The 15036-nt window shown below is 45.8% G+C and overlaps 1 protein-coding gene across 1 annotated transcript in view; it reads right to left on the reverse strand.

The window, feature by feature from the left end:
- LAMC1 (laminin subunit gamma 1) overlaps positions 1-15036 on the reverse strand; it is a 62318-nt gene that overhangs the window by 21403 nt on the left and 25879 nt on the right. Inside the window, exons 2-3 of the mRNA XM_032192485.1 lie at positions 2329-2633; positions 234-364 (exon numbers count right to left, since the gene is read on the reverse strand). Coding sequence (XP_032048376.1) covers positions 234-364; positions 2329-2633 — 436 coding nt within the window. The remainder of the gene's footprint in view (positions 1-233; positions 365-2328; positions 2634-15036) is intronic.

The raw sequence follows: 15036 nt of genomic DNA on the forward strand, positions 1-15036 counted from the left end.
CTAATCAGGAAAATAAAATATTCAATCTGCATGTCCCTGAAATTTATAGCCTCAATAGGTAATACGTAGTGTTTGCAAGCTTCACAAGACGCATTCTACTGCATTTTTGACTTAGGACAGTCAATAAAGACTGGAACCTAACGGTCCACGTGAGTATAATCAAAAACTTTAAAGCACTTCAGTAATCCTGACAAAAAGCTTCAAACAAATACATAGGTTTGTTGTTTACTCACCTACCACCCACGGCAAAATCAGAAATAGCATAGTAATATGACTTGAGAACTTTGGGGTCGTTGAAAACTTCATCTCCAAAGGTGTTCAGACGGTTGAGGCTCACCCTGATGTCAGTAGCCGTCACCCATTCCTAGAGCAGACAAAAATCCCATCAGAGTACATACACATCAGACGTAGCCCTCCAGTGCACGTCAGCACCGTATCGTTAGCAGCTGTATTTACACTCAGTAAGTCACGCCAGCAGTCATTCATCAGTCAGCACGCTCCTGCCTCATCATTTCCCCCTCTGTACCTCTGAGGCTCACGCGTCCCTGCCCAGGAAGCCTCGCATCATATCCTCTCGGTTCAGATAAGTTTTCCAGACACCCCTCCTGTCCCTGCCTCCCCTTCCCCGTGCCTCCCCGGGTGCTGGCTGCTCTCAGCCGGGAAGCCGTGGGCAACATCTTCAGCAAACAGAGCGGGGGGCCTGTGTGCTGCCCTCACATACCTCACCGGCTGACAACAGCTTTCTTGCAAAGCAAGAATGGAAAAAGCTTTAGGGTATGCTCGTCTGCAGCCACACACCTCCAGACAAAAAGACACAGACAGATGAGTGAGGGTGGGAAGAAAAACAGGCAGGCAGATCTGACTTGCAACACAAGAGCTTTTCATAATATTTACACAGCATCTTCAGCACAGTACCCTACCCTCCTCCAGCAACAGCCAGCAAACGTAGCTTGTCCCCAAATTCCATGTCATCTTCAGCCTGTGACTACTATTAGCACCACACTGTTCTTGTTACAGCTTTTGCAATACTTCTTTCCTTCAAACACCATAAAGAATATGGGAAAAACATCCATGCATGTACAACTGCACTGCAGCAATGATGCTGATTAACCAGCACAATAAGAAGATTTGCTGAATTACAAACACTGGCATAAACACAGGGAAATGCTGAGCACAAAACACACACTGACTTCAGTTCTGAAAAGCAATGCCAGAGGTTTGCATGTATTTTAGGAAACCAGTGGTCAGGTCTCCATTCCTATGGGAGTTTATGGGAAGATCACGCATCGTACCACTAACTTGGGATCTCTGTTCACCCTTAATGACCGGACTCTGCTCACAGCAAGGTCTAGCTGCATGAACAAGGTGGCCAAATTGGCTCTTTTCCATTTTGTGTGTTTTTCTCTTTTCCATTAATCTTTATTTTCCTTTATATAATTGAGCCTTACCAGACCCTGCTTTTCTGCCCTCTGGCTGCAGATCAGAGGCAGGCGAGCCCCGTACCTGCTGGGCGCCCACAGCTCAGTGTGCTCTTGCTAATCTATGAGAACAGGGAAGGACGGCTGACGCGAGGGCGTGCCGGTCACAGCTCCAGAGGAAGGAGACAAGCCCCGATGGGGCAAATTCCACAGCTTGAGCTCTTTGTTGCAATGTAATCTGGAAAAGTCATCAAGCAGCACAGAGAAAATTGCGAGTAAACTGGATAAACTGGTGCTACTGGTATGCTCCAGACCACTACCCAGCCAGTGCTGTGAATGGTAAGAACAAAAGACCCCCCACTAAACCCCTTATCCAAGCCTTTTGTAAGAGAAACTAAATGCTGTAGATAAAACCAAGCTCCCCCCACCACAGCACACGAGATAGAACAAGTTAGAGTTTCAAATAATCCTTTAATTGTTTAGAAGAATACCACATTTCTTAAACTTTCATGCTCAAAATCTACATGCAAATGCCTCAAATATCAATCTGATACAGGCACTACCATCTCCTGGTCTTTTTGAAACAGCAAGATGCACACAACTGCCTTCTAAGTTGGCAGAGGTAAGTATCCAATAATTTCCGTTAAGCCTCTTAAAAGTCATCTTTCATGCCACTAATTTTTTTTTTTTGTTGTTGTTTTTACCATAAACTTACTTTTGATAGAGTCTAGAGTTTACTCTTTCTTCAAATGCATTTCTTCGGATCGTTCAACCCAACTTACCTGTCCAACGGTCCTTCAGGCTGAATAAGGGCTGTAAGTGCAGCCCACAGTTCACACAAAGCTGCCACCCATGACAGCTAAGCAAAAGAACTCAGCCCAGACCATCTGATATGCTCCCGCTCGCGTACCTGTAGCACAGGGCTGTTGTCAAAGTTGTAGGCACTGGGTCGCCCCTCCAGCGTTGAGAAAGCCACGTTGCCCCCAGTGAGAGGGGAGATGTCACTGAACTCATCCGTGCAGAGTGCCTGCTGCTCATCCTCTCCAGTCCGAATAAAACCCCGATTGACTTTGTTATAGGTGCTCTCACAGGACCCGCTGTAGTACTGGTAGGGCACCCACGGGCCATCTTCCCTGGTGCGTTTGTAGATTGCAAAGCTCTCCGGCCGGCTGGTGTGGAACTTCAGACGCACGTATGTGATGTCGAAGGCCTTTCCTGCGGGTGAGAGGAGAAAGTCATGAGAAAGACTCAACTTAAAACAAAGACTGAGGAGACTGCACCACAGTTCTGTTTAGAACATCTCCTCTAGGACCATCCAGTAGGATGAGCAGTGCCCAGTAGCACCAGCACTGTATTTCCCAGCAAAGACAAGGTGAAGATACCAATGGAGAAAGTCAACAGGAAGACTGAGTAGATAAATAAACAGATCTATGGATTTCAGTGCAACCAAACACACAGCTCGTGAGCTCTAATTCGTTTCTACAGGCATCACTGATAATGTCCGTATGCCCAAAGGATGACAGATTACAACAGATACATTAACAGTTTGTGTCTGTTGAGATTCTCTCTGCTGACTTGAGTGCCCACCCCTGAGCACTAAGCCAGCCATGAGGGGCTTCACACCCACAAGAAAACCTTTAGCCTCTTCACATTGCTGCATTCTTCACCTTGGCATTCCTGCACCAGGAGCAGGCATGTTGCACTGGCCAAGCTGCTTGCTAGCTGTTACTGCTGCACCTTGGCCAGCAGGCTGTGGGCGATCACCCCATCCCGGAGCTAAATGCATGCTAGATTTTGGATTTGCCGCGGGCAGCCAACAGCCGTATGGAAACGTGAGAGGCACAGCCACCAGCACGCAGCTGGGAGCACGCAAGGACAAGGCGAGGTTTGTCTAGGACAAATCATCAGGAGTTTCATCTCTGCCGCGCTCTTCTACCCTCCCACCACCTCCGAGAAAAACACTGCTCGGAGCACAGCCTGCAGCAGCCGCTGCTCTTCACTTACAAAAAAAAAGCCACCAGAAGAGTTTCAACTGATCAAGACTCAGGCTCTCTCTGCCTGGAGGTCATGCAGATTTAACCTCAATTTGTAAAAATGAGCTAACTACACTGTGTTAAAGTTTAACACAAGGCTTTGCACCTGCTGAAGAGTGGTTCACTGCACAAGTTAAAACAAACCAGGCAGCACAAGGCAATGGGAACAGTGTGCGCCTCTAAGCACATATGCAAAAACCTGACTGCAATGAAAATCCACCTGCAACTGAAGTCCTTCCATACCTAGCCTGACTTAAATCAGCTCAGCTTCATGCAAGGTAGGCTTTGAACTGGAGTTAATGAGCGACTCCAGACAAGATGTTCTATCTCCCCATCTCTCCGTGAGACGTGGGGTTTGCAGGTGCCGCTCTGCAGGTGGGAGCCTTGCCCCAGGGTTGTGCTGAAGCCCCTTCTTGTGGTCACACCGGCTGCAAGATGCACACACGATACTCGGGCTGGAGACACCAAGTGGTCAGGCTTGGGTCGGTGGCCGCAGCTCCCGTGTGCAGGACACCAGGAGCAGTCCGTGCTAGGCACGCTCACTGCATGGCCGGTGCAGATGACTCGCTGTCCTTTCTGACCACTGGGAACACAGAAGCAGGAAGAAAAGCGTGCTAAAGGATCCAGAACTCAGCACATCAGCACACACACGTACATACAGCACGTGACAAATTGATGCTGGCATGTAGCAAGGACACACACACACACAAAAGACCAAGCTCATGTTTAAAGGCTAAATCTGACAATACTCCTGCCTACCAGAAGGGCTATTTTAGGGTATGCCGTGGAAGACAACTGGGGCATTGTACAGACACAATCTCTCTCCCCGGCACTTCCTACAAAAGACTCACTACTATTTATATAGTGTACAAGCTGATGATGACCGAAGCACAAGACTGGAAGCCAGATATTCACGATCTGTGGCTCTTGCTCAATACCAGCTCACTGTTGGTTTGGGGTCAAGCCACTTGACACGAGCTCCTCACACTCAGAAGGCAACAAGTGAGAAGCAATCACACTGTTGACGACAAATTGATTCCACAGAAGCCAGAAATTCTAAGTGTGAACACTCAACATCATAACACAACTTGGGATAAGCCTCCAATTGCTGCCCAGTTCAAGCAGGAGATGAGCAACCCCTTTCTATTTAGAAGCATTTTTTGTATGAGTCTCAGCACAAAGCGAGGAGGAAGCAGCATATATCAGGTGTTTAAATCAGACCCTCACAGGCTTCCCATTTCTCCTGCTATGTGGTCTCTTCTCAAGAACAACCCCTCACCGAAGGCAAAGAGTGCTAAAAGGTGAAGAGCAGGTAAGCAGAACTTCAAGGCAAGCACAGACACAAACCGATAGCCAGACGTGCACAAATAGCTTGGTTTTCTTCAGCTAGGACAGCCTCTCTAGATAGAAGCAAAACACAAGTTCAGGCTTCATCAAGATGACTTCAAGGAGGAAATGCGGTGAAAGAACCCAGCGAATGAAGAGGAGAAGCGGGCTTGTGCTTACACTCTGCAAACACAAAATGCTCTAGCAGGAAGGGCAGCTCACAGCCTGCATGTCCCAAAAAAAAGAAACAGATTGTCAGGTTTGCAGGGCTGTCCCAACAAAAACAACCATGCCACCTCCACAGCACGCAAACAACCCCGTTTTTTTTCCCCTTCTCTACTACTAGATTATAGCTCTGTTCCCCAATCAGGTCTCCTACAGATCCCTGCAAAACAAAACAAAACAAAAAACAGCTAAGCTAAAGGTACAACACGTGCAGAATGCACTCTCGGCAGCACAAAACCATTTTTCCACAGAAATCTCCCATGCTAAATGGAAAGAACCCTCCCCTTCTCCGCCTGCAGTTTTACACCATGGGCCAACAAAAACACACTGGAAACTGCACGGGTTTGCCCAGGTGAAAATAAATTCATTTCAGCTGGCACTGGAACTCCTTGAGAGGCCTTGCTGATGGCGTGACACAGGAATGCAGTTAGTGCACGCAGCAGGGCTGTGCTCCAGCACTGTATCAGCTCGCCACGGGTAAATACTGCTGGAACAATAGCGTTTACCCAAGACAGCTGACAGTGTTGAAATACGTTTTCCCCCTGTTTATACTGAGTGCAAAAGCTGTGCTTAGCAGCCTGGCCACTAGCAGGGCTCTTCAAGGTTGCAGAGCCTTTTTGCTAGCAAAGCTAAGCCTTCCAGGCTGCCTTCGAGTCTTGCAGGGCTGAATAAATACATGCTACTATTACCCTGAGACATGGCAACAGCAATAACTAGGTGAAAGGCAGTTCTAAACGTTTAATTTGGAAGACAAGAAGTTATTGCTCTTCTGTTCCTAGACGTTGATCATTTTTTTAATCACGGTTTGGTCCACTTGGTCTCACATACGAGCAGTCTCTTAAAGCAGGCACACGGATAAGCCTTCAAGGAAGCACTTCAGTTCCAGATTTTAGCAAGCCTGTGTGGTGAAGGGGGAGAGGGGGCGAAGATGGTGTCAGAGATGTTCCCTGTGCCGAAAGCTGCTAAACACTACCCCCAGCAACCTGACCGTGTTGTCAAGCTGGCCACAACCTCCAGGCAAGCTGATGGATGTCAGCAGGGTCATCTCCCACTTCTGCGTCCCAAGGTCTAGCAGGACACATACTATGCTGAAAACCATAAGGATAGCCTGGAAAATTTAAGTAAATGCTATTTAGATCTTTACAAGAAACTCTTCCCTTTCCCCCCAAGTTAGGAATTCATCCCTAGACACAAAAGGCCTCCTTGTGCTCAGGCCCCTCAGAAGGGATGGATAATTTACATCAGGAAAGCATCCCGCCAGCTGGCACTCTGACTACAAGCACTGGATTGTGAGCAGATGCCTTTGAGATAAGCCCCGACCGACACTTGCCTCCTTCATTATCGGTCCGCTCACATCCTCTGCATGGCTTCAGAAAGAGCTCACGCTCCCTCTCCTTTATTCTCTGCAACTCAGTACAGCCCCAGAGCAGTAAGCTTTAAAATGCAGCTGTTAAGTTTTGCTGCTGAGGATAAAAGTCTGTCCGAGAAGACCACGTCAGGCAGAGTCAAACTTCTGCACAAGTATTTTCAGCAAAATTCCCTGAATAGTAATGGAACAGCTCAGCTTTGCTCTGAATGTTTCTCTTTTGGTTAGCTCTGGTTTCAAGCAGCGTTTTTCTTAGAGACACCTGCTGACGACAATTCCATGTAAAATTTAAAAGACCTGAAGACAACACGGTAGCATATTTATTACTTTGTTACTAGATTTCATTTCCAATTCACAATGACGAGACAGAGCGAGCAGCTCTCAATACCCCTGGCATTTCCTTTTGCTTTTTGACCCGTCTGACCCGTCCCACTCTCAGCCCCAGGACAAAAGGCCAGGTTTGCCAGCCCACAGAACTGGAAGGCACTCACAGCCATGCACCCTTCTTGTTCTCCCTCCTAACTCCATTCTGCCTTCCTGAACCACCACCCATCATCCAGCACAGTGTTGAACCAGCAAAAGACTCGAGGGCAGCGAAACACTTATCTGCTCCTCTCTGAGGAATGAAGAACTACCAGCAATAGCAGGAGGCAGCAGCCCCCACCACGTACAGGGCGTAGCAGAGGTACTGCGACCCTACACGAGCAGGAAGCTGCAAGGAACACACACACTGATGCTGGCAAGTTAGCGAGCTCTTATTTAAGACTGATTGCTGCTTCCTGAGTCCACTACTCCAGACTCAGCTACTGCCATGATTTTGGGCAGCCTTCCATGCTAGAAACCCTCCCTAGAGCACAGGCACAGGGACCACTGGTGCAAAGGCAGTATTTAAGAAGGAGTTATCCCATCCTGCAGAATGGGAAAGGGTTTTCCAGCATGCAGACAAGCAATGAAAGCAGGACAGTAGTTGGAAGGATAGGAGAATGAGAAACTTCCAGAGCAACTTGCTCTTTTGGAATAAAATAGGTTTAGTAAACATCAGCCCAACACCTGCAAGACACATAACTGGTAAGTTATGTCGCTTGCATCACATACACATGAAATGGCCAAACTTATGACAAAAAGCAAGAAATTATTATAGTTCTAGAGCAAATATCTGTTGTAACTACACCCTAGCTTTTCTGGGAAAATTTGTGGAGGAGGAAGATTACAGCACTGGTGTTGCACATAAAATGGAATAGCCAGAGAATGAAGAAAAAAAAAAAAAAAAAAGAAAAGAAAATGCAGGGTTTCTCCTTTTCCGATGATCTTCCTTAGAAAAACAACACCATGCAGCATCATGGACGACAGATCTCATTCTGAACCTTCCTGGCCTTCCTGGGAGCACATGTGAAAAGTGGTAATGAGAAAGCTTCGGTTGATTTTCTTGTCTTCTCCTGAAGGACCCAGGGATTCAGGCAGGTGTGTCGTGAACAAGAAAGGTCTGAAGGATTTTAACATAACCTAATTACAAACCACATTCTACCAAATGAGATTTCGGCACGCAGAGCTCCACAGAGTTGCGTGTTTGCATTTTTAAGAAAGTCCCTGGAGAAACAAGTACAGATTGCTTTTTCTAGGCATTCGTACCAAAACAGGGCAGGAGGAAGGAAATGCGTTTGGGACACTCGGTGGAACTGGTGCAGCCTTTAGCACACTGGAACGAACATGAACTCCCACCACCCCATGAGGTCATGCATTCTTCCAAGCACTCCTGAACAAAGGCACAATTGACTTGGGAGTGTAGGCGGTCCGGACAGCAAAAGGCTGCCTAGTAAATTATTGCATAATAATCCAACATTGATAAGTCATCAAGGCTGCTTGTTCCAGTCATGTTTCCAAAGGGGGAGGAGGGGAAAGTTGCTTTCCCCTGCATGGGCTGCAGGCAGCCTCAGGAAATAATTAAAAAAAAAAAAAAAAAGAAAAGAAAAAGAAAAAACACATTTTTTTCATCTGATGTTGAGAAGTCAGCGTGTGGATCAGCATAAAAATCAGAAAATGTTGTCCAATAATTCAGTAAGGCTTGCTGCTTTATTTGTACAGCTTTGATGCAAAGATGTTAAGTTGACTTCCCAAAAAAGCCAGCTGTGTTTATTCATTAGGGACTGGAAAGACAGATACCATGTACAACACGGAAGTCCTATCTGCACAAGCAGCCTCAAAGCCCTTTTTCAGCACAAATGATAAAAGCTTGTTTTAAAAAGGCAAGTACAGACGGATCACAGATGATCGAGGGCTCCATGTGCCATTTTGGGAGGGGCTCTATTTTGTTCATGTACCCAGACTGCAAAGCTACCTCCTGCTACCAGCATCAGCACCAAGGCAAGAAGATCTGGGTGACAGCAGATTGGGATCCTTGACAAGTTCATCTGCTGGTATGAAGTGGCCAGAAACTGCTCCATGGCCTGTGCTCAACAGCTATGGGTCAAACCAAGTTGCTCTTTCGACTCAAGAGGTATTGTAGAGTTGGGGTTTACTGCCTACCTCTCCCCCAAACGAGAGCAAGCTGTTTTTTGCCCTTTATTCCCAGCAGAAGGCAAGGCAACTGCCAAGAAGCAATCATTTCACCACTGATTCACTGTAATGACCCCACCACCAGTGACTTCAGCAGTTGCAATCCCTTAAATGTGGCAGCTCCCACCCGATCCCCATCCCAAGGGACCCTGGAGCCACAGCGAGGTTCAGTTTTCCAACCAAGTGCCTCCTGCAGGAGATGCAGCTACCACCCAGTAGGAACTGAAGCAAGCAGCCACCAGCACAGCCCACACAACAGAGCAGAACTGGTGGCACCAGGAGGTCAGAGATCCACCGAAGAGCATTCAGCTGAGCCGTGTATAGGCAGCACTTCCCATCCCTGGCAATGGGGTAAGATGCCTCTCTTACAGCTGGTTCTTGGGTAAAGTATCTTGGGAGGAACCAAACCAAACCTGACCCACTGTCATGTTTTTCTCATAGGATTCAAGTTAAAGTGACAAAATAAGTCACAAAAGAAGCAGAAGTTTAAATAGCAACAAAATGAAGGTGTAGCTACTTGTATGTGATGTTTGGCCAACTGTGAAATGTAACTTCTTGCAAGAAGAACAAGCTTCATCAGATTGTGCTGCAGTGCCTTGCAAACAGGCTGTGTGAGTACCAGGTGATCTGCTGAGAACGGCAAAGCCATGTATGTAAAGGACATGCAGATTTTACTCACTTGCCATGGAAAAAAAAAAAAAAAAAAAGTTGAACCAGAGAAGCCTTTTAGCAGGGAGGGAAGGCAGTGCAGGGCTTTCCTGAGGTCCGCTCTTCTTCTGTGCGGGGGCAGCGCGAGCTCCCCCAGAAGCGCTGTGCTCTGGCCCCTCGCTCTTTCAACCTGCACATGTCCTGCACGTGCAGTGCCAGGGCTCTGCAAGGCCAGCAAACCCGAGTGACAAGCCCAAGCACCCGGCCACAGGCAGCAGAGGGGACGTGGGTCAGGCCTGCCTGGGCTGGCGGGACACCGAGCAGCCCCTGCGCTCCCATCTCTAGACCCAGCCCAACAACGCAGCCCCCAGCTCCTGTTACATGAGGGTCTTTGGGCTGTCCCCTCGCCTCCATGTGCTCATAACCCGCAGCAGCTCTAATGCCTAACTTTGCTCCTATCTGAATCAGACATCAAAAATACACAACTTGTGCTGTTGAGCCTAATTATAAACATGTTAAATTAAACGACTATACAGAGCAGCAAATCCAGCAGCTGCTCTAGGAGTGAGACAAGTTGTCCAGACCAGTGCTGTCTTCACAACCAGCAGGAGGCGATAACATCTTCCTAGCCTGAAACCATCCAAATTCCAGAGAATTCGGTGGTTTATCTCCCTCCTGCCCCTGCCCTTCCACCTCCCACTCACCAGGCAAAGATTTTTTTCAGACACAGGCCATAACTAACGCTGCAGCTAGTTGGAAAGAGCGCTGCTGCTGTTCGCATCCATCACCTGGCTCAGGGCAGCCAGGACAGCTTTCTTTTTTCTCCAGTACTTAGCAAGTTTTGCATTCTTCAATAACTGTTTGAGAGAATTAACTTCTAGCACATCTGAATGGCATCATTCAGCACAGCCCAGAGCTTCCACACCTTCCATCTCTCCATCACACTGAGAAACCTCTGCCTTTTCCACCAGCCTGTCTCTCCTCCTGCCAGAGCCCTGCCTGGATCTCAAGTAGCAGTTCCCATGCCTTCACACTATTCCTTAATGCATTTTATGTGAATTACAGGCTTATGTACAAGCTATCACTATTTGTGAAACAAATTACAGCAATATCCATAAGGACCGTTTTCAACCAGCCACCCACACAATAGTTTTACTTTCTCAGCCTATTAAGCTGAGGAAGGAATTGGGATAAACAGGCTTGGCAAAGCCATTGCTGGAGCGAGGCCATTTCCAAAACAAAGCTTGCCGCTGACTTATGTTTCAAATATGTTTTGGAAAGTCAGAAGCAAAGTTTCTCTCATTTTTATGTTCTTTCTCGAAGCAGAGAGGGAACTGCACTTAAGTTCTCCACTCACGACAGCAGCTAGTGAGTGCCTTCAAACCCGCACCTGGAGAATGAAATGCACACACCGAAAACACTCGTGAAGGTTACAAAGGTACATTAAAACACCCAAGTTCATGTACATCTACACATCCTTTCTGGAAAGGCACCAAATCTCTAGACACAGTGATTATTTTAAGGAGAGAGAATTCAGCAAAACCAGAAAGCATACTTGAGAAGGAAGCATGGCTTAGCTCGACCATTTTCCCACAGAAACAGCTCAATAGGATTATGTCAGAAAACCACTAACAAAAAAATGAAACTGGGTGCTCTCTATTGACACTTCAAAGGGGATGCTAACTCCAGGCTTCTGAGTACAGTCAGCTTCAAGATCTGACATCCTTGGTTAATGCAAGGACAGACTACAATAGAGACAAATCTGCTTTGTGTCAGGCTCAAAAAAAAAAAAAAAATCAACACCAAACCTAGATTTGGAAAGTTATCTGTACATCAAAACTCCTCCCTAACTAGGCTACAGGCTGGATTTATTTATATATATATATATATTAAAAAAATGCACGTGTGCACAACCTTTCCTTACCATTTTGTGTCAGAGGGAGATCTCCAGACAAAGAACATCACTTTGCTGCTACTTTATAAAGGAAAGATTTCAAAAGCTACCGACCTCGCAGCTGGAAGTGAGACTAAACACCACCTGGGATATTGCTGAGGCAATGTAACATCAAACAAGTTTCCTACAAACTATGTTTTCCGAGAAGAGCCCTGGTGGAAACAAAACATTAGATGTTAACAAAAGAAAAGACCATTCACAGGGACGTTCATTTCTAGAGCTTATCTGCTGGTCTGACACAAAGGCTGTACTACCACTCCATATAAAGCCAAATGGTAGTGACTTGTTCCTGATGACAGGAATGCAAGCAAACCCTAATAACTCCCCAATTAATTCACCTTGTTAGGAGTTGAACAGGGTGGCAGTTATATCGTAAAGAACAGGCTGAGCAGGCTGGTGGAAGCTACTCAAAGAAATACGTTTTATTTCCCAGATGGTCAGGGGTCACGACACTCAAGAAGTCAGAGCTGCCTTTAAGGAAAGAACTGTGGATTAGGAACAGCTGCAGAAACACAGAACAAAGTCCAGACAAGGCAAAAGAAAACCCACTCACTTCACAAGGAGTAGGTTCACCAGCCCCAGGGTTACTGTGCAGGACGCTGCAGGGAGGTCACTGCAGAACCCCCTGCCAGCAGCCTTCAGCAACTGCCCGAGCAGCACCCCGCGCCCAGTCAAATCCCAAAGGCACTCTCCAGCCTTTGCTTCCATCACCTTCAGTGATAGTCAAATCCAAACCTAAGGCTCCTTCAACCTACAAACACTCCATCAGAGCTGAAGAGCATCATGCTCTTCAGTCTGCTGGTGGCCTAGAGCATCAAGGGCTTTGCTTCTCCAAAAGCTCACTGCAGTATAACCGTGTCTCCTTGTTCCCCAGATGGGTTCCTCATTCAGAGGTCAAGGGAAACTACCACCACACCAACCCCAAATGTCAGTCTTCAGATTTCACCATTAGTAAAACATCAGGGTGTCTAAACGTAAAAAACTGGAAAAGTGTGGGCAGCTCATGGGAAGCCAGCAGTTGGAAAATGGAATAATTTAATCTGCTTGACACCGCCCAGGAAGATAAGCTTCTTACTTCTACCTTCCTAAATACTGTCACCACTCCCTCCTGAGCAAGGAGCTAGCTAAAGCCATCAATACATTTATCACTCCCAGATGGATTTGTGTAACTCAGTGCAACAGAAATGACAAAAAAACGAAGATACCAAATCATACAAATTCTAGATTTGCTTATTTGATAGCCTGATCAGATAAATATTTTTTAAAGCCTACCATTTCCCACTAAACTTCTGATATCAAATGAAGGCATCGATATATATTGTCAAAGTAATTAATAGGTTCAGTCATAGACCAAAAAATAAAACCGATTAATTTTAAGCCCTCAGCAGCAGCACACATCAGCCACAATGACACAGAAATCTTGTGGCACAATGCACACCCTCGTGGGTCTCCCCACAAATTCATGAACAAAACATTTTAGTGAATGAGATTCAGCAGTAGCACAAGCCTCTGAAGGAAGAAAAAAAGGCAAACCCAGGATCTGTCCACATTAAGGAAACACTATAAACATGCTGGAGAAATGGGGGAAGGATTTTCACTCATCAAAAATGCACATACCATCAACACTGCCTTCTAACCTTCAAACCCACTTGGACTTCTCATTATAGACCCTCACACCAGAATATAAGTGAAAAACCTTACTTGAGTGTTTCTAGCTTGAAAATAACGAGTGCCAGAAATGGAAAGCTTTCCAAGGACTTCATCTCTTGTCTTAAATCAAGGTGTTTTGTTACTGTAGATCAGCAGATGAACAGGAGAGGCAGTAGGACAACTCAGCGGCTGTTGAGATCTTCTCAGGTGAAGTGAGACATTCAAAGCAGGCAATCGAGACCTGCACAGTTCCCAATATTTTAGCAATACAACAGGAAGGGTGGGACGGAAGCAGCCCAGTGAATAGAGGAATTAATAACATATGGCTTCCTACATACAAGCCTCCTGAGTTATGGAAGGGAAGTCCTGCATCTTCTGATCTCCTTGACAGGGATACCTCACACCTGACTGCAGAAGCCAAAACCCACAAGAGGTGAAGATGAGTGTTTGAATCCTGGTTCCCTCTGGCTGACTTTTTTGATAACGCTAACAAGAACTGTCATTACCGCAGAGAGCTTCCTTCTTCTATCCAGCCAAGCAGAAAGAGAGGAAAGTGTTCAGAAACTATGCGGGGCACGACAGGGCACAGACCAAATTCTTGGGTGAGTTACTTCCTAAGATGCATTCCAGAACCAGAAGCACAACTGCCTCATGTTTGCAAAGAGTAAACTAATGGCTACGGTTTCCTGAGTCACACTGAAAATTTCCATGAGCCTCCTGTCACACTGTCATAAAGAGGCTTTAGCACACAAAGTAAATGGAATGATACCGGATGGAACAGCCTCCCTCTGCATGAGCAAACGGACAGCAACAACCTTCTTGGATGTCTCACTGCTCTGAAGACTTGGTGGGTGGATTTGGGAAATGGTTTCATTCACAGCCTACTCCAAAAGCAGAACAAACCTCAGAGAACTTCAAATTTATGGACAAGTTGAGCGCATGCTCAGATTTCCTTTCACCATGGTCTAATAACCCTGTATTTTGCTGTAAATTACTTGCATGAATACAATAATATTATTTTTATCTGGAAAAAAAAAAAAAAAAACTTTAAAGGAGATAAAATTTGTATTTCATAAAAAGTCAGAGTCACATCTAAGCTCATTCAACAGCTTCTACTACCAGCTGCCTGCTCAGACGTGAGGAAATTTTCTTAAGAAAAAGTTTTTCAGTGCACCCAATATAGTTTAATTTCAGGTCTCCTCACATAAACCAAGGCAAAGGAAAGGGTTGCTATAAAAAGCTATCAGCCTGTGATTAGACATGCCAGATTTTACACAGATGACAACAGGAGAGACTTAAATCAATACTAACAATAGCATTAATCATTTCCAGACCTGGGCTACTTCTGCAAGAAGTTGTTTGAGCATTTTAACTCAATTGCTCTTTGCAAAGCAAAAGACAGAAGAAAAAAGTTAATTTTCAGTTGATTAAAAACAGCAATGGACTTTTACTGTTATTACTTTTTTATTGTTATTACTTTTTTGTTATTACTTTTTATTGTTATTACTTTTTATTGTTATAGGCGTATAAAGAAATCCAGATGAGTGCTGCTAATTTTTGAAACGTGGTGAGAACAGTAGGAAAAAAGGTACAAACCTGAACAAAAAAATTGACAGCCTGGGGGAAGATGCGGGTTGTTTTCCTGGAATAGCTGGTTTTGCTGAGAAAAAGGCAGTCCTATAATTTAAAGTGCAGTATATACGGTGGTAAAGTACTGCTAGAGTAAGCAGAGCTTACTTTGGAAAACACCTATGGGAAAAGGACCTTTAGGAAGTTTTTGGATGCATTCATGCTTGAACTCCTACCCCTTACTTCAGCTGTAAGCATGCAGTTTCCTCCTCTCAGTCTTCCTCTATCCAAAAA

The sequence above is a fragment of the Aythya fuligula genome, chromosome 8 (assembly GCF_009819795.1).
Source record: "Aythya fuligula isolate bAytFul2 chromosome 8, bAytFul2.pri, whole genome shotgun sequence".
NCBI lineage: Eukaryota > Metazoa > Chordata > Aves > Anseriformes > Anatidae > Aythya > Aythya fuligula.